This window comes from Ovis aries, chromosome 21, assembly GCF_016772045.2.
Source record: "Ovis aries strain OAR_USU_Benz2616 breed Rambouillet chromosome 21, ARS-UI_Ramb_v3.0, whole genome shotgun sequence".
Taxonomy (NCBI): Eukaryota; Metazoa; Chordata; class Mammalia; order Artiodactyla; family Bovidae; genus Ovis; species Ovis aries.
The window spans coordinates 24,462,001-24,482,447 of record NC_056074.1 but is presented as its reverse complement, the minus strand read 5'-3'; the positions used below and the strand labels follow the sequence as shown (position 1 = coordinate 24,482,447).

General features: G+C 40.3%; 1 protein-coding gene and 1 pseudogene across 1 annotated transcript; both read left to right on the top strand.

Moving 5' to 3' along the window:
* Positions 1-1,433: 1,433 nt before the first annotated feature.
* Positions 1,434-12,443, top strand: LOC106991837 (transmembrane protein 225). Its single transcript, XM_015103100.3, is given in 7 exon segments — positions 1,434-1,611; positions 9,859-9,976; positions 9,978-10,003; positions 10,301-10,435; positions 11,615-11,719; positions 11,722-11,812; positions 11,814-12,443. Coding segments are annotated over 7 exon segments (684 nt in total). The 3' UTR covers positions 11,845-12,443.
* Positions 12,444-13,971: 1,528 nt separating this feature from the next.
* LOC101102189 (olfactory receptor 8B3-like) lies at positions 13,972-14,916 on the top strand (annotated as a pseudogene).
* Positions 14,917-20,447: the final 5,531 nt, after the last annotated feature.

The following is a 20,447-nucleotide window of genomic DNA, read 5'->3' as shown; positions in this document are numbered from 1 at the left end:
TTCTTTTTCTATTATTGTTATTTCTTTAATCTAGTTGTCTATTATAAAAAAAGGAAAACATAAAACCTAACAATCTCCCTTCTACTTTCACTTCTCCCGTTGTTCTGCAGAGAATGCCACGCCCAGAACTACCAGTGACATTCTAATCATCAAATCAAGTGACGTATGTTCAGCTTCCACCTAATTAGATTTCTCTGCAACATTAGGAATCTAATCTCTCCTCACAACTCAAGCTTCTTTAATTAGTCAGCAGCATTTGTATTTTTCTAGGTGGCTTTAGTGGTAAAGAACCCACCTGCCAGTACAGGAGACATAAGAGACAGGAGTTCAACCCAGGGTGGGGAAGATCCCCTTGAAGAGGGCATGGCAACCCACTCCACTATTCTTGCCTGGAGAATCCCATGGACGGAGGAGCCTGGCGGGCTACAGTCCATAGGGTCGCAATGAGTTGGACATGACTGAAACGACTTAGCACGCAAGCACACACACGCAGCATTGCTCTGACCTCATTCTTTGCTCTTTCTCATAAATGACGTTAATCAGAATTTCCTTCACTGCCTCTTGTCACCTTCTGTGTGATATCCTCTCATGATGATATGCACACCTATGTTTCAACTGCCATTCCTATGTTGATAACTCTTAACCTACTATTAAGTTTCAAGATTAATTCTAAGCAAGAGTACAGGAGTGGGGTGCCATTGCCTCCTCCATCATATGCCTTCAAGGCAACTTAAATTTAACCAAAACCTGTACTTAATAAATTCTTTCTCATAAGCAGACTTGTGCTTTCTCCCATGGCTTACACCTTATTTAATGGCATCTTGACTCCTGTGTTCCCTAACTACATACATAATTTCTTCTCTGACATGTGTCTCATTAATCTCTCTCACCTATCTTCAAAATACCCCAAATTATGAGTGGGCGTTCTCTTTTGTGATGCTAGCTACCTGACATCTCACGTAATGATCCAATTACCTTCCTCATTTCCTTGATCCCTATCTAATGTTCATCAGTCCTGGAGCATATAATCCTAATGTCTTCCATCACACGTGTTTGACTTCTTTCAGGACCTCTAGTTACTCTTATAGCTGATAGTGTTCTCTATGTGTGACATCATATCTCCTTCTGTACCTGGTTCCTCTTTCAGGGCCTCTAGACCCCTTGCTGATTCCACTTGTAGTAGGTCTCAGGGTCAAGGGTCAGACCAAGATGATCCCACGGCAGTTGGCAGCCATGACAACAGACTAGCCCAAATGGAGGAGTCAGAAACAGTAGGATTTATCTTCTCTGTTCCATAGGCTACTTCAGTTTCTGCCGCTGCCATTGCGTCAGCAATCACTAAAAGATTTTGCCCTATTTCTTCTGATTAATCCTATCTGAGAAGAAGCATGTGAGATATTGGTGACAGTCTCCGCTTGAAAACCCCAGTTGCAATGGTGCACACACTGGTCAGAAAGGTCGAGGCCAGCAACATGTTCTTCTCCTCCTGGGTCTTAGTCTTCTTGGCGATAGGACTCATCATAGAAGAATGGGCTGAACTAAAGTTGGGACCCCAAAAACCTACGATAACCCACAGTTCGTGGATATGTTGTACTTCCCTGTGGCCATCAGGTCAGTGAAGGGTTAATAGGGTAGCAGAGATGTGCCTGCAAACGGGTCTCTCTGCTCAGGCTGAGGGTCCTTGCATACGAGGCGTTCTGCCAAAGAGTCTGGATACAGCCTTGAGTTTAATGGTCCCTTGCAAACGAGGGAGCATTCCCTTCTTGAGATAAGAGGGAGATGAGGGCTTTGTGCAGACTCTGCAGTAGACAGAGATTTCACTCCCCTTTGCTGTACGATAACATGTATGCACCTGCACTGTACTGAAAAGGCTTATTCTTACAGGCTGGAATTCTGCCTAAGGGGGGCTTTATAATAATAAATGGCAATTAGTTTGCCCAGTTCTGTTCCTCTGGCCAGAGTGGTGTCCTGTCTGTCTCTTGTGTGTCTTGTATGTTCTGTGTCATTTCACTCGTAGTAACCAACATCTGGCGCCCAACGGATGGGGCTCGAGTGAAACCGAAAGAGGTAAGAAACCCCGGGGGGATTTTAGATCAATAGCAGGGGAGCTTTCGGAAACATGGGAATTCCTCACCCTAGCGGAAAAAATTGCTAGGTGAATTCTTGTACATAATCATGGGGAACTCTTCACCCTAGCAGATGGGAACTTTCGAAAGTTCATGGTTCAAAAAACCATGGGGAAATCCTGCTAGGAAGAAATAAATGTTCATCATGGGCACAATATGTGAATTTATATATTGAATCATGTTATATGTGAATTTATATATTGAATCATGTTATAGAATTTATGTAATGCTATAACACAGGCTTTGACTTTGCTATCTACTGATAATGAGACTAAATCTAATGCTTTAATGAAGGGAGAGGCAATTTATGAGGATATGCCAAATGTTGGTGGAATTTCTGCCTTGCCTGAAAGTAAGGATACAAATAAGCCTCCTTCTGGAAATGGTGAAACATCTGATAGTTCAGAATCAGATTCGGAGGCTTCTTCGGTTTCGTCAGAGGAGGGCAAAGAGATTAAAGAAATGACCCATCTATTCTGGGAATAGTGGAAATCCCGTAAGGAGGAGAAAAAATCTACACCTTCTGCTCCTGCTTGTGCTTCTCTTCTCCCCACTGCAGTTGATCGGCCCGATGTGGGCAGGGGACATTGTCCGTTCTCCTTTCCTTTGTCTATGCTTCATGATGATGACTTGTCTGCTCCCCCTGGTGGGTTTATTGATCCTCCACAATTGTTTCCCATCCAGAGACAGCAGGAAGGCAATGTGATAAATGTTCAATATGCTCCTTTGGAATATAAATTTTTTTAAGATCTTAAAGCTGCAATAGCGCAATACGGTCCTCAATCTCCCTTTGTTTTTGCTATGCTGGAATCATTGGGAAAAGGCAAACTAATCATTCCATTAGATTGGGAATCCATTGCCCAAGCTGTCTTGGAGGGTTCTCAATGGTTGCAACTTTGTAGCTGGTGGGAGGAAAAAGCTAGGAAGCAAGCTCGGATTAATGAGGGACAAAATCCCCCTGGTCCTCTCGAGGACAAATTAATGGGAGAGGGCCAATATTGGGCTTTAAGAGAACAGGCTCAATACTCTGACCAGGACTTACAACAAGTTTGCCAGGTCTTTTTACGAGCATGGCGCCGTGTGGTGCCTACTGGCCAAGCCCAGCCCTCCTTTGTTAAAACAATGCAAGGCCCTAATGAGCCATATACTGATTTTCTAGCAAGATTGAGGGTAGCTGTGGAACAGGCTGTAGGGAGGGATGAAATCTCAGGGATATTATTACAAACTTTGGCATTTGAAAATGCAAATCCTGAATGCAAGCGTATACTGGGACCTTTAAAGGGACAGGGTGCCTCTATAGCTGAATATATCAGAGCCTGCTCGGGAGTAGGAGGAACTGAGCACCAGGCTAATGTCTTTGCTACGGCCTTGGCCAAGGTTATGAGACCACCAAAGGGAGGTTACTGCTTTCATTGTGGAAAACCTGGTCATATAAAAAAAGAGTGTCAGAAATTAAAAGCTGATAAAGACAGATCTCTTGCTAGGAAGAATAAGGCTCCTCCTGGACTTTGCCGTCGGTGCAGGAGGGGATTTCACTGGACTAATGAATGCAAATCTAAAACAGACAAAATGGGCAACCCAACACCAGGAAACTGTCCTGCGGGCCTGAGTCCTTGGGGCCCAGGAACAATACCGGGGGCTTCTCCTCCTTGCCCTCCTCCCATTCCATCTGCCCCGTTAAAAAGACCTCAGACGATGATTTCGGACTTATGGTCTGCTACTTCAGGGAGTGCTGCTGCTGATTTGCCGCTAGCTGATAATGTTCTTTTGTCACCAGGGGGAGGCATTTATAAATTAAAAACAAATGTATTTGTACCACTGCCTAAAGGCACTTTTGGCTTAATATTAAGCCGTAGCAGCGCGGCTTTGAGAGGTCTAACCATAATTCCTGGGATAATAGACTAATTATGTTGGGGAAATTTTAATTATGGTCTCTACTTCTACCACACTTTCATTGTTAGCCAGAGAACATATTGCCCAAATACTTCTCCTACCTTATCACCCCCTTTTTGGCTCTTCCTAATAAACAAACAGGGGGATTTGGAAGTACTGGGTGAAATATATTTTGGGAAATGCTTATCAGAGATTCTCACCCTGTTCTCCCCTTGATTATACAAGGAAACAACTTTGAGGGACTAGTAGATACAGGGGCAGATGTTTCAATCATTTCTTCTCAGCAATGGCCCCAAGGTTGGGAAAAGGAAAAAAGAGCCCTTTAATGCTGATGGGATTGGGCTCCATTGCAGATATTTGGAAGAGTACCCATCCCTTGCAATGTCAATTCCATAATGGAAGATCAGTGTTTGTTACCTTTTATATTGTAAATATACCTATTAATATATGGGGGAGAGATCTCCTCTCTTCTTTGGGGGCTTCTGTAACCATTCCATCGGAATACTAGTGGCCACTGCTCAAATTCCTTGAGCACTCCCATTAAAATGGTTAACTAATACTCCTAAATGGGTTGAGCAGTGGCCATTACCACAAATGAAGCTCGAGGCATTAGAACAAGTAGTACAAGAACAACTCCAACTTGGTCATATAGAGCCCTCTACCTCACCCTAAAATTATCTTGTTTTTGTTATTTTAAAAAATCTAAAAAATAAAAAATGTTAACTGATTTACAAGAAGTTAATAAATGTATTGAACCTATGGGAGCATTGCAATTGGGACTCCCCTCTCCAGCTCTTATTCCTCAAAATTGGTCCTTAATGGTGCTAGATCTTAAAGACTGTTTTTTTACCATTCCCCTACAATTTCAAGATAGAAATAAATTTGCTTTTACAGTTCCTGTTCTTAATCATGCTCAACCTGTTAAGCGTTATCAATGGACAGTCCTACTGCAAGAAATGATAAATAGTCCTACCTTATGTCAAGAATTTGTAGCTCACTCTTTGCAATCTCTCCGTCAATAATACCCTAATTATATTCTATATCATTATATGGATGATCTCCTATTGGCAGCTCCTAGTATTGCTGAACGTGACTAATTCTTTTTAAAAGTACAAGAGGCTTTAAGACTACACAATTTGCAAATAGCCCCAGAAAAAATTCAAAAGGACTTTCCTATTTCATATTTAAGGACAATATTGGAACAACACAAAATTAAGCCCCAAAAGTCACAAATTAAAAGAGACCATCTCAGAACCTTAAATGATTTTCAAAAATTATTGAGAGATATTAATTGGCTACACCCGGTACTTGGGATTCCTACTTATCAGTTACGACATTTGTTTTCTACTTTAAAAGGAGATACAGCTTTGGATAGCCCCCGGACCTTAATCCCATTGGCTTTACAGGAACTTCAACTTGTTGAACAACGACTGAATGACGGCTTTTTGACTTACTTACATGCATCTCAACCTATTTCTTTTATCATATTTCATACCCCTTATTCCCCTTCTGGTGTAATTGCTCAAGAAAAAGGATTAATAAAATGGGTTTTCTTACCTAACAGTTTTTCCAAAAAATTGACAATATATATGGATAAATTAGCCTTCCTTATACAAAAAATCACCATCATATTTTACAATTATCAAGAATGTGAACCACACCAGATTGTTACTCAGTTAACAACTGCTCAAATATCTCGATGTTTACAATTTAATGAAAACTGGCAAATTTCTCTTGCTTCATATCCTGGTTCGTTTTCTAATCATTATCCATCATCTAAATTGATTGATTTTCTCCAGACTAACACTATGATATCTCATTCCCCAATTTCAGATGTTCCAGTTAAAGGACCCACTATTTTTACAGATGCAAATAAAACTACTGCTGGATATTGGACCCCAGAAAATTCCAAGGTTCTCCCCCACTCATTTTCTTCTGTACAACCTGCTGAATTGTGGGCTATCTATTTAGTTTTACAAGATTTTCCCCAACTTCCCATTAACATTGTTTCAGATTCTCGATATGCTGTTCTCTCTTGCCTACAGCTTCCTCATGTCTCCCTTCCACTGACTCTTAAAACAGCTATTGATAAATTGTTTTACCAAGTACAACAATTACTCTTGCAACTTTCAGAGTTAATTTTCTTTACTCACATCTGTTCACATTCTGCCCTTCCTGGACCATTATCATTCGGAATGCTACAATTGATGCCTTACTTAATCCTATACAAGCAGCAAAGCAAGAACATCTCTTACAACATACCAACTCCAAAGCGTTAGAAAAATCTCACGCTATTACTCGAAAACAAGCTCAAAATATTGTTCGTTCTTGTTCCATATGTGCACCCTTTGCTTTGCCATTTACCTCACCAGGTGTCAACATGAGAGGACAACAAGCAAATCAGATATGGCAAATGGATGTAATTTACATTTCTTCCTTCAGACAACAAAAATGTGTGGGCCACTGCATTACATTCTAAAAAGGCTGACGCTGTTATTACTCATTTGTTATCTTGTTTTGCAGTTATGGGATTACCAATTGAATTAAAAACTGATAATGCACCTGCTTACCAATCCACGAAATTAGCTCACTTTTTATCCCAATACCATATAACTCATACTTTTGGTATTCCTTATAATAGTCAAGGGCAAGCTATTATTGAAAGAGCTAATCGTACATTGCATGATTATCTTAAAAAAATAAAAAAGGGGGAACAAGGGAGATTTATGAAACCTAAAGACATTCTGAATAAAACCTTACTTACCCTAAATTTTTTGAACGTTTGGAGCAGGGGAAATCTATCAGCAGCAAAGTTGCACTTTCAAGGGAAAGAAGAGGATAAAAAGATCTTGAATACGCCCATTTGGTATAAAGATAAAGAGAAAGGCTGGATCCCAGCATCATTAATATATTTGGGGCAAGGGTATGCTTTCATTTCTGTTGATAATTACAGGTTTTAGACCCCAACAAGATTGATCAAAATCAGCAATGGTTAATCAATCCTCTTGTTCAAAAATTTGAAGAGCTTACTATGCAGAGAAGCCTTACCTCCCGTACAAGGGAAGCAACACCTCCTACGTGGGGTCAAATGAAGAGGTTGACCCAGGAAGCAGAAAAGACATTAATGAAGGTGGGGCAACCTCTAAATCCTACCAATCTTTTGCTTGCCACGATGGCGGTGGTGACATGTCAGGTAATCAGCGTATCGGCAAGTAATCATACATATTGGGCATATATACCTAATCCCCCATTAGTAAGAGCAGTTTCCTGGGGGGAGCCAGAAGTGCAGGTATGTACTATTGAGACTGCCTTCTTTCCCCTGCCAGCTTGCAGGGGAATAGAACAACTATCTCATCATAAACAATAATATAATATTAATAATTTGACCACTGCAATGGAAGATATTCCTTTATATATAGGGGGACAACCCCTTTTGTCTGTCCACCAAGGAATATTCTCATCATTCTTATAATACATGGGGGGTAAAGTATAATAATTACCATTTTGCTACTTTTACTGTGCTTGTTTCCACCAGGATTTAGTACCTGGACAGAACCGATGGATACTCATAATGGAAAACACATGTCACTATGTCCTATTAACCTTTTTGTTCCTTCTCTAGAGTCTTTGGAGTGGGAACGTTGCCGAGGCCATCGACCCTTTAAGGTCATGAATTATTCTGGGGCCATCATTGTAGATTGGAGTCCAGATCATGGACAATTCTTATAAAAATGGTCAAATAAACCTTTTAGGTGGCATCGCGCAAATACCACTTTGATGGGCAACGGTAACGAAACAGTTAAATGGCAGCAATTTGCACTTGTCCCTCCTCAATTACAATTGCAAGGATATCCGCACATTCAAGGAGATATTTGGAAACTATGGGCGGTTTCTGGTAATCACACTATCTGGTCAGGAAATTATACTTTGGACAGTGGTGACTCTTTGGGTCCATTCCATGTTAATTTACATGTTAATAAATCTTATTCCGCAATTGCATGTGTAAAATATCCTTTTACATTGTTATATGGGAATTGGACCTAAAATGATACTGTGGGGTCTATGTCAAGTAACTATTGTAATTTAACTCAATGTATAAATGTCTTGGTGGGAAAAATTTAAAAGACAAGCCTTTAACTCCAATTTCTCGCTAGTAATTTTTAAAGCTCGGACAGAAGTATGGTTGTCTATAAATCTGACTCAGCCGTGGTCAGATCCTTTTGCTGCTTCTCATCTAGTAACCGCTGTACAGACTTTGCTACACCGATCTCGACGTATGCTTGCTGTGGTCATTGCTTCGATTCTCACAGTCGCATCAGTAACTGCAACAGCAGCTGTAGCAGGCCTTGCGTTACACCAAGGAATTCAAACAGCTGATTTTGTTTGGGACTGGCAAAAGGACTCTCGTTTGTTATGGCAACAACAGCGAGATTTGGATGCACAACTTGCTACCGACATGCTTAATCTTCAAACACACCGTTTCCTGGCATGGAGATCAATTGGCTGTTTTATCTACACGAAGTGTGTTAAAATGTGATTGGAATTCTTCTGTTTTGTATAACATCTGTACCATTTAACATGAGCCCTTCAAGAGATTAACCGAGACATATAAATAAAGAGTTCTAGATGCCCATCATCTAGAGAGATTCCGCCTAGCCCCTAAGAGGTGGCTGGATAGCCAATGACGGGTAAGACCCTCAGAGGAGAGCAACCTAAGACAGGCACAGCCGCAAGAGGGGCTAGCGAGGCTGGAGGTTGGCTGCCTACAGCTTTATGACTTGCTCTACAAAATATCAATACAAATGTCTCGAGGACTTGAATAAAATAAAAAAGGGGGAGATGAAGGGTTAATAGGGTTGCAGAGATGTGCCTGCAAACGGGTCTCTCTGCTCAGGCTGAGCGTCCTTGCATACGAGGCGTTCTGCCAAAGAGTCTGGATACAGCCTTGAGTTTAATGGTCCCTTGCAAACGAGGGAGCATTCCCTTCTTGAGATAAGAGGGAGATGAGGGCTTTGTGCAGACTCTGCAGTAGACAGAGATTTCACTCCCCTTTGCTGTACGATAACATGTATGCACCTGCACTGTACTGAAAAGGCTTATTCTTACAGTCTGGAATTCTGCCTAAGGAGGGCTTTATAATAATAAATGGCAATTAGTTTGCCCAGTTCTGTTCCTCTGGCCAGAGTGGTGTCCTGTCTGTCTCTTGTGTGTCTTGTATGTTCTGTGTCATTTCACTCGTAGTAACCAACAGGTCAGAGCTATTATGTGGAAAGAGATGGGTAGAGAATGAGGGTTCATCCTTCTTTGACTTCAGTTTATCTCACCATTATCCTCTAGTGCAACCACCTGTAGCTGCAATGTGCCCACTTTCATAATCAACACAGTCAAGGCTACCCCAAAAGCTCAGCATTTGCACATTTTGGAAAAATGTTTAGAAGCTCACAGACTTAACTGATGGATCTCTGAGAAGCCCTGACAGTAACAACAGGGAATCTAGCACATCTAGAATGTGAGGATATAAAAGAAAGGTGACTGGCAGCAAAGAAAACATGTTACACTGCCACTAGAGGAAGCCAAGAGTGTTTAGCAAGAAATACATTTTGAAAAAATAGAAGAGAAAGAAGCTTACAGAGATACAAAGATAGAGAACAATTTCTTTTGGTTCCGTCTCCCATTTAGCTTAAGACCCCTACCTCTTTCATTCCCTACCTCTGATCTTTATTACTTAATCAAATGTTTCACCTCATTCTTATTTACCTAGAGATTTGTGTGCCCCAGGTAGAAATGAGCCAGAAGAAATATCTGTCCTCCTCTCAATACAGCTTCTTCTTTTCAACAGATGGCCTGGGAGTGGTCAGGAACATTCTGATTGTGGTGTTCAGCTTTTCCTTCATGCATAACTTGCTCCTGGGTTTTGAATTCACCTATATGATTCCTCAAACCAAATATACTCTCATGACTTGCCTGCCTCTCTTTCCTCACAGGTAACTTCCTGTCTTCAGCCACCAGTAACTTCCTGTCTTCCCTGACATAGGATAGGAGGCATACTTGGTTTGTAGGTCCAGGCTGTGGTCTCTGACTAACTCAGCCCTCCCAGTTCTTTGGCTTAGATACACAGCTGCCAAATTGGAGCCACCACTCAAGTGGCATTGGCCTCTGGACAAGGTGCAGTTGTGCGTGGTAGGGGTTTGGAAGTCAAGCATATCTCGGGTTAAGACTTAAGTACGAGTGCCAGGGTCCCTCAGAAGGGACTTTTCTTTCTCCTTTTGTCTGGACATCAGGCATCTTTCTGCTCATTGCGCTTCTACTGTATCCCCACATGCTAACTCAGGGTGAATCCGTGTACTACTCGAGTTACAAGGTCTCCTGGGTCATTTTCACTGCATACTTGAACACTTTATTGTTATTCGCCTCTGGTGAGTGTCTTCAGGCCCTTGATGGGAGCTAAAAACCCATCTCTGATAGGCGGGAGAGTGAGAGGATGGGAAAGAAGATAGAGGGAAAGTTACCAACCTTTCCATTTTAAAGGGCTATTGGGGGAGTTAGACTCACTCTGAGGATGGTTCCTACAAGGATGTGGGCTGAGTGAGATGGTCGATACGCTTGCCTCCAAGGGAACCCTTCCTTTCCACCTTTTCTTTCACACCTGCCCTGTTCAGAGTAGAGATAACCGCTAACTTCAAGACTAAAGAGCTGGTAGGGAATGTTCACTTATGTGGAGGCGGTGACCCTAGGGGCATAGTTGTCCTGCCAGGACAGCCTAAGGTCAGAGAGAATCAGTGTCTGATGCACAGTGACCACTTACAAACATCAGAGACTCTTCTAAGAAGCCTTTAAAATTTCCCTTGGAACTAAACTTCCTAACTCAGAAGCATGTCCTCTGTCAGAAAGAATGCTCAATTATGTTGAGCACTGCCTGTGTGTGTGCTCAGTCACTCAGTCGTGTCCGACTCGTCCATGACCCCCATGGACTGCAAGGTTCCTCTGGCCATGAGATTTTCAGGCAAGAATACCGGTGTGGGTTGCCATTTCCTCCTCCAGGGGATCTTCCCAACCTAGGGACTGAACCCAAGTCTCCCGCATCTCCTGCGTTGCAGGTAGATTCTTTACCTGCTAAGCCCTCAGGGAAGCCCCAAACCTTGTGCGTGTGTGCTCAGGTGAGTCCGGCTCTTTGTGACCCCATGGACTGTAGTTGGGCTGCATTTAAGCTATTCTGCACACACTTTTAAAGTGAAAGAAAGAAAGTGAAGTTGCTCAGTCGTATCTGACTCTTTGCGACCCCATGGACTGTAGCCTTACCAGGCTCCTCTGTCCATGGGATTTTTCAAGCAAGAGTACTGGAGTAGGTTGCCATTTCCTTCTCCAGGGAATCTGCCCGACACAGGGATCGAACCCGGGTCTCCCGCATTGTAGGCAGAATTGTCTGAGCAACCAGCACTCTTCTGCTAAAGCACCCCCCTCCTGAATGGCTTGGGACTGTTCAAAGGGAACCATTAGGTTTCACAGCTGGGCCTCGTGGCCCATAGGGAGGGAAGTGTTTCTGTGACTTTTCTGTTGTTCCTTCATCACCCTCCCCCGGCTTCTCTTTTTCCCAGGATTCCTCTCTCTCTTACAGTACAAGCAGTCTATTAATGGTTCTGCTAGCCTGATCACCATCCCCAAATCTGCCAGAGAAAGTCAGATTATGGAGCAACATGGAGTTTCAAAGTTGTCTCGTTACCAGCAGGTACTGCAATGCCTCATAGTATTGTCTGGATACACTCTGCCCACATGAAAGAAGATTCTCCAAAAAGACCAAGCACGTCGTGTAACCAGGGCTCTATGATTTGACAATTTATCTTTCTGTATATGTTCATCTTAATGGCAGCATCTTGTGCATATGTGGTGTGTGAAGGTCCAGCTGTATGGTCTGGTTTGGAATTATGTAAATGACTATAACTGGATTGGGGTCTATAAGAAGATCCAGAAACCTTTAAAAAAATTGTTTTACCCTGACCAGCTTTTATTTGTTCTCACCATTTAATAGCATCTGTTATTAATATAGTAAATATCATCATATAACTGATACTTGCTGTACTACTAACTTTATATATCACAATGATTTGGAATAATGTATATTACCTTTAGTCTCATTGATTTTATTGTAAAATATTTCAACCTTTCAGAAAAAAATACAAAACAACATGATAAATACCTGTGTATACATCACCCAACTTTCACATTATAGACATAACTGATATTCCCTTAATTGTTTTTTCTAATCTTAATTCCCTCATTTGTTTCACTGTAAAACACATTTAATGATGCATTGTTGATAACTGTACATTCATGTCATCTTTCCTACAACTTTATACATCTATAAAAATTGTAAAGATTAGCTATCGAAGCATTTAAAGATCATTAAATATTGTACTTTACAGATCATTTTTAGCAAGTCACCTTTTTCACTTGACTTTATGGTTTTGTAATTCATTGATAAGTTTTGTTCTACTTCATTGATTCAGACTACTGTTAAGTTTTTCCCTTTAGGGATATAATGTGAAATACTCACTTTCCAGTTGATAAAAAGCTAGCAGTTTTCTTTTGTTGTTTTGTTGCTAAGTCATATGTGACTCTTTTGTGACCCCATGGATGGGGGGTAGCCCACCAGTCTCCTCTGTCCCTGGAATTCTCCAGGCAAGAACACTGGAGTGGGTTGCCATGTCCTTCTCCAGAGCATGAAAGTGAAGAGTGAAAGTGAAGTCGCTCAGTCCTGCCTGACTCTTAGTGACCCCATGGACTGCAGACTACCAGGCTCCTCCACCAATGGGATTTTCCAGGCAAGAGTACTGGAGTGGGTCTCCATTGCCTTCTCCTGCTACAAAAATAGCACTGAACAAAATAGACAAAATCTATGCCCTTATGGAACTTAGATTCAAATGCACCTGAGCATATCAATGTGTGTGTATGTGTTGTGAGAAACCAAACTAAGTAAACAAATAAGTGACTAGTATTTCACAGAGGGGTAGGTGCTGTGTATTCAGGAAAGGTCACCTGCTTTTCTATTTGAGGATGTGCCCCATATGGCAAACAAAAATGTATGCAAAATGGTTTACTTCCAATACATTACTGTTATAGTGAACTCAGCTTAAACGCAGAGTAATTTCTCTTTGCTACACATCATGATCTCTGGGGAAAGCACAATGAAAACTGAAGACTTCTAAGTTTTAATCAGGTCCCTAGGATTTACCATTCACAATAACCCTTGGGTCATATTATCAGGGGCTCCCTGGGCACCAGCAGATGCTATTTCCACCCTGCTGGACTGGAGAGGACACTCTGGCAGAGCCACCATCAGAAATCATGACCTGTAACTCATGGCACCTCAGAGCCTGGGGTACCGAGGTCTCTGCTCTGACTCTCTGAGTCCAAAGTGCACTCACAACAAAAACAATAGCAAAGAAGAAGAATCTCTGTTCTGGGCCATTCATCTCTAAAATTCATCAGAGCCACTTGCTCTTCCTTGAGAATAAGGAAGCAGAGGTAGCAAGTCCCAACACTGAAGTCTCCATACAGAAGGGTGAGTGTTGAATTTTATCTGCCCTGTTACTCATCTTCCAAACCTCATCTGTGGAAGCCAAGGATTCCTTAAAATGACAGCTTTATCTCTGCTGAGATAACTATTGATCATTGGGTAAGTCTGGTAAACTGTCAGAGCAGAAGTGGAAAAGAGATGCTGTTGTCATGAGTCCATGGGTTACTGAATTTTATCCCTGTAGAACTTGCCCGATAGTGTTTTTGATACACTTCTTTAAAAATTTCTTCAGCCTTTATACAGAGGAGAAAACAAAGGTACACAGAAGGGTGGGTGGGGGTTTCTTCTCAAATTCTGGGACTGTCTCAGTAGACTGGGATTGAGCGGAGAGAGCGGGGCACTCATTTTAACATTACCCTCTGTCCTGTTCCCACAGGTATGTCCTAGGGAAGAATGGCCCCAGGGAATGAATCTTCAGTGACCGAGTTTATCCTGCTGGGTTTAACACAGCAGCCAGAACTCCAGCTGCCTCTCTTTTTCATTTTCTTAGCAATTTATGTGGTCACTGTGGTGGGGAACGTTGGCTTGATTATTCTTATTGGTCTGAACCCTCACCTGCACACTCCCATGTACTACTTTCTCTTCAACCTTTCCTTCATTGATCTCTGCCACTCCTCTGTCATTACCCCTAAAATGCTGATGAGTTTTGTAAGCCAGAACATCATCCCTTATGCAGAGTGCATGACTCAGCTCTGCTTCTTCTCCTTCTTTGTTATTGATGAGTGCTTTATTTTGACGTCAATGGCCTATGACCGATACGTGGCCATCTGTAAGCCCCTGCTGTACAAAGTCTCCATGTCCCATCAGGTCTGCCTCATGCTGACAGTGGGTGTATACGCGATGGGGCTTGTGGGTGCCATGGCCAACACTGGGTGCATGCTGCGACTCTCCTTCTGTGATGGAAACATCATCAATCACTACATGTGTGACATTCCTCCTCTCCTCCAGCTCTCCTGCACAAGCACCTCCATCAATGAGCTGGAGATTTTCATTGTGGTGGGTGTCAATGTCATAGTGCCCAGTATCACCATTTCCATTTCTTACACCTTGATCCTCTTGAACATCCTTCGCATCCGTTCTGCAGAGGGTAGGTCCAAAGCCTTCAGTACCTGCAGCTCCCACATAATTGTGGTATCTCTTTTCTTTGGATCATCTGCATTCATGTATCTTAAGCCTTTTCCTGCTCGGTCTCTGGATGAAGATAAAGTGTCCACAATTTTTTACACCATTGTGGGGCCAATGGTGAATCCTTTCATCTACAGTTTGAGGAACAAAGATGTCCAAGTTGCATTGAGAAAGACCTTGAAGAAAAGAGTATTCTGAACTAAAATTTTGTTACTTATTGATGCCACATCTTAGTATGGATGCACAATGTATAAAGACATGGAGAACAGAGAAATTAAAGTAGAAATGTAAGTGATTTAAATCATAGCATATATTAAGTTCATTATATAAATCACTTCATAAGAAAAAATACTGTATGGAAAAGGAGGATCAACCCTTCATCCTTTCATAGAAAATAGGGGAAGTAGTCATTGTGTCATTGTTCAGCTTATTTTCAGAGACTATAAGGTTTTAAATCGAGAAAGTTGAATGATAATGTATCAAGGAATGGTAAGATTGTCAGGTTTTTCGTGGGAAGTAGGGAAGGAGAGGGTAAGGAGAATAGAGAGAGTAGCATTGATATATATACACTACTGTGTGTAAAATAGATGGCTAGTGGGAAGCTGCTGTGTAGCACAGGGAGCTCAGCTTGATGTTCTGTGATGACCTAAAGGGGTGGGGTACAGGGTTGGAGGCAGGCTCAAGAGGGAGGGAATATATGTATACACATAGCTGATTCATGTTATTGTACAGCAGAGACTAACAACATTGTAAAGCATTTATACTCCAACTTTAAAAAATAAACAAAATGAAATAAAATTTTAAATAAAGATTTCAAAAGTTTCTCTTTAGGTATGCCCTGGACATCAGGTACAAATAATATAGTTTATTCAATCACCAAATTGAAACTGAGTTCTGTATCAGTTTGTGTTTTTAAACAGCAGAGATACCATGGTGAACAAGGCAATGTTTGTGCTTTCATCAGGCTAATTGTCTATGGGAAGGTGGAGGTGGGGTGCAAGCTGGAGGAGTCAAATTATGAGCAAATAAACATATACACATGTATAGATGGGAAATGCCATGTAGAGTCTTGAATTAAGGAGATGGTACAATAGGTAACTATGGTTACTTCAGACTGGGTGTTCAGGAAGGATTTTTCTGAGAAGGAAACATTCTAACTGAGAAGAGGAAAATTGGACACAGAGAGATAAGAATATTCTTTACAGGGGAAAATCCACATGGGGACACTGGAACAGAGTGGCCATCTGCAAGCCAAGGAGAAAACAAATCTGCCAACACCTTGATTCTGGATTTAAAGCACCTAGAACTGTGATAAATAAATTCCTATTTTTTAAGCCACCTAGTATGGTATTTCTTTATAATAACCCTAACAAACTAATGCATGGACTATTTACTGAACACTATGAAATATTTTTAAAAGAGTTGGGACTCATAATATAAACATCTCTTTTTAATGCTAAATATAGTCACATAAAATTTGATGGTCAAAAAGCCGTACCTAACAAACTTACTTTTACTGAAATACTAGTCTCTCTTTACTTGAGTCTTTGCCTTAATTCACTGAGTTTCAAAACTGTATTAAAAATAATATTCATCAAGATGTCAGGAAGTGAATAGTTTTATGCTTGTGCAGAATTAGTGCTTTCGGAGCAAATTTCCCTGGAATTCAGGTCATAGGACAAGTCTTGGAAAGGTCAAAATGGAGGAGGCAGGCTCCACTCCGCCCCCGATTTCCTGGGGGGAAGGCACAGGAAGGCCAGTCTCAGGGACAGCAGGCTGCAGCAACCTCTTTCCTCTTTCTGCTGTTCTTAGCTACCACAAGCATCCAGGCTGTGGTTGAAAGAGAAACCCGTTCGTTGTTCCATGTGAGATTGAGAAAAATATACATACGGCTGTTGTCGGATACTATTCCTTCTCCCAATTTCAGTTGGATCCTTACAGTGCTTCTGCCTGCTTAATTATTAACATTCTGTAATTCCTCTTCTTTATTAAAGATTAAATGTCCCTGGTAAGCTTCCTATGTCCTTAATGTAAGTTTTCTGAACTTGATATAGTGACTCCAGCTTTCTTCTGAGTGTTACCATGGTATGTATTTCTCCATCCTTTTACACTTAAATCTTTACATTTAAAATGAATTTCTTCTAGACAGTGCATATATGGTGTTATTTTCATTATCCACTATGAAAATTTCTGTCTTTTTTTTAATGTATTTGAATTTTTATTTTTTTTATTTTACAATATTTTATTGGTTTTGCCATACATCAACATGAATCCCCCACAGGTATACACGTGTTCCCCATTCTGAACCCCCCTCCCTCCGCCCTCTGTACCATTCCTCTGGGTCATCTCAGTGTACCAGCCCCAAGCATCCAGTATCATGCATTGAACCTGGACTGGCTATTCATTTCATATATGATATTATACATGTTTCAATGCCATTCTCCCAAATCATCCCACCCTCTCCCTCTCCCACAGAGTCCAAAAGACTGTTCTATACATCTGTGTCTCTTTTGTTGTCTCTCATATAAGGTTATCGTTACCATCTTTCTAAATTCCATATATATGCATTAGTATACTGTATTGGTGTTTTTCTTTCTGGCTTGCTTCACTCTGTATAATAGGCTCCAGCTTCATCCACCTCATTATAACTGATTCAAATGTATTCTTTTTAATGGCTGAGTAATACTCCATTGTGTATATGTACCATTGCTTTCTTATCCATTCATCTGCAACCTAGAGGTTGCTTCCATGTCCTGGCTATTATAGACAGTGCTGCGATGAACATTGGGGTACACGTGTCTCTTTCAATTCTGGTTTCCTCAGTGTGTATGCCCAGAAGTGGGATTGCTGGGTCATAAGGCAGTTCTATTTCCAGTTTTTTAAGGAATCTCCGCACTGTTCTCCATAGTGGCTGTACTAGTTTGCATTCTCACCAACAGTGTAAGAGGGTTCCCTTTTCTCCACACCCTCTCCAGCATTTATTGCTTGTAGACATTTGGATTGCAGCCATTCTGACTGGCATGCAATGGTACCTCATTGTGGTTTTGATTTGCATTTCTCTAATAATGAGTGATGTTGAGCATCTTTTCATGTGTTTGTTAGCCATCTGTATGTCTTCTTTGGAGAAATGTCTATTTAGTTCTTTGGCCCATTTTTTGATTGGGTCATTTATTTTTCTGGAGTTGAGCTGCATGTGTTGCTTGTATATTTTTTAAATTAGTTGTTTGTCAGTTGCTTCATTTGCTATTATTTTCTCCCATTCAGAAGGCTGTCTTTTCACCTTGCTTATAGTTTCCTTTGTTGTGCAGAAGCTTTTAATTTTAATTAGGTCCCATTTGTTTATTTTTGCTTTTATTTCCTTTACTCTGGGAGGTGGGTCATAGAAGATCCTGCTGTGATGTATGTCGGAGAGTGTTTTGCCTATGTTCTCCTCTACAAGTTTTATAGTTTCTGGTCTTACATTTAGATCTTTAATCTACTGAGTTTATTTTTGTGTATGGTGTTAGAAAGTGTTCTAGTTGCATTCTTTTACAAGTGGTTGACCAGTTTTCCCAGCACCACGTGTTAAAGAGTTTGTCTTTAATCTATTGTATATTCTTGCCTCCTTTGTCAAAGATGAGGTGTCTATAGGTGCATGGATTTATCTCTGGGCTTTCTATTTTGTTCCATTGATCTATATTTCTGTCTTTATGCCAGTACCATACTGTCTTGATGACTGTGGCTTTGTAGTAGAGCCTGAAGTCAGGCAGGTTGTTTCCTCCAGTTCCATTCTTCTTTCTCAAGATTGCTTTGACTATTCGAAGTTTTTTGTATATCCATACAAATTGTGAAATTATTTGTTCTAGCTCTGTGAAAAAGACCATTGGTAGTTTGACAGGGATTGCATTGAATCTATAGATTGCTTTGGGTAGTATACTCATTTTCACTATATTGATTCTTCTGATCCATGAACATGGTATATTTCTCCATCTATTAGTGTCCTCTTTGATTTCTTTTACCAATGTTTTATAGTTTTCTATATATAGGTGTTTAGTTTCTTTAGGTAGATATATTCCTAAGCATTTTATTCTTTTCGTTGCGATGGTGAATGGGATTGTTTCCTTAATTTCTCTTTCTATTTTCTCATTATTAGTGTATAGGAATGCAAGGGATTTCTATGTGTTGATTTTATATCCTGCAACTTTACTATATTCATTGATTAGCTCTAGCAATTTTCTGGTGGAGTCTTTAGGATTTTCTATGTAGAGGATCATGTCATCTGCAAACAGTGAGAGTTTTACTTCTTCTATTCCAATTTGGATTCCTTTTATTTCTTTTTCTGCTCTGATTGCTGTGGCCCAAACTTCCAAAACTATGTTGAATAGTAGTGGTGAAAGTGGGCACCCTTGTCTTGTTCCTGACTTTAAGGGAAATGCTTTCATTTTTTCACCATTGAGGATAATGTTTGCTGTGGGTTTGTCATATATAGCTTTTATTATGTTGAGGTATGTTCCTTCTATTCCTGCTTTCTGAAGAGTTTTATCATAAATAGATGTTGAATTTTGTCAGAGGCTTTCTCTGCATCTACTGAGATAATCATATGGATTTCATTTTTCAATTTGTTAATGTGGTGAATTACATTGATTGATTTGTGGATGTTGAAGAATCCTTGGTGTATCTATACGACATACATTTAACGTGATTGCAGAGCTTTCTCAACTCACGACAGGGTTCTGGGGTCATGTCATGACTTAGCCTAGCCTCCCTTCAATGTATTCAGCATACTTACATTAACCGACAGTTGGGCAAAATCATCTAACATAAAGCTAGAATGTTGTCTTGGTTAAAATATGCAAAGAAAAAATGCCATTTATAATAAAGTGTTACATACCTCATGTAATTTGTTGAATACTGTACAAAAGTGAAAGGCTTTGCAATTGAAAGAGTATGGGCTGTTTACCGTCATGGTCAAATGATTGATGGGGAACTGCAGCTTGTGGCTTTTGACCCGTATTTATTTTAAGCCCATGGTGAAGTTGAAAAATCATAAATCAAACTGTCCTAAGTCAGGGACCAGCTGTATTAATAAACTTGAGTTAATATGTTTATAAGTGTTTTCTACTTGTGCACATGTTGTGTTCTTTGTTTCTTTATCTTTCCCTTTGTTTTCTTATTCTCCAGATTTAATTGAGCATTTTATATTATTCCATTTTATCTCCTATCTTAATATATCGATTATCCTTCTTTTAAAATATTTACACTGGTTATCCTAAAGTTTACAATAAGTTTTAATTTAATCAAATCCACTTTCAAATAACTCTATTTGACATCATCTGTTGTACAGGGAGCTTGGACAGTTTCTACTTATTTCCTTCTGTGCTTCTATGACACTGATGTTATTCATTTTACAGAACCATGTTGTAATTACTAATGCATTGTTGCTACTGTTATTTTAAACACACAGTTATCTATTAGATAAATTAAGAAGAATAAGACAAACTTTTTATGACTATTTTTTCCCTCTGATGCTCTTTTTTAAATGTCAGTTCATGCTTCTGACCTATATTCTTTTTCTTTTGCCTACAAAACTGCTTTTGGTATTTCCTGCAAGGCAGTTCTGTTGACATCAAACTCTCTTAGATTTTGTTTATCTGAGAATGTCATCATTTCACTTTCAAGTTGAAGGATAATATTATTGAATTTAAAATCACAGATTGGTGATTTTTTCATTTCAACACTTTAAATATTTC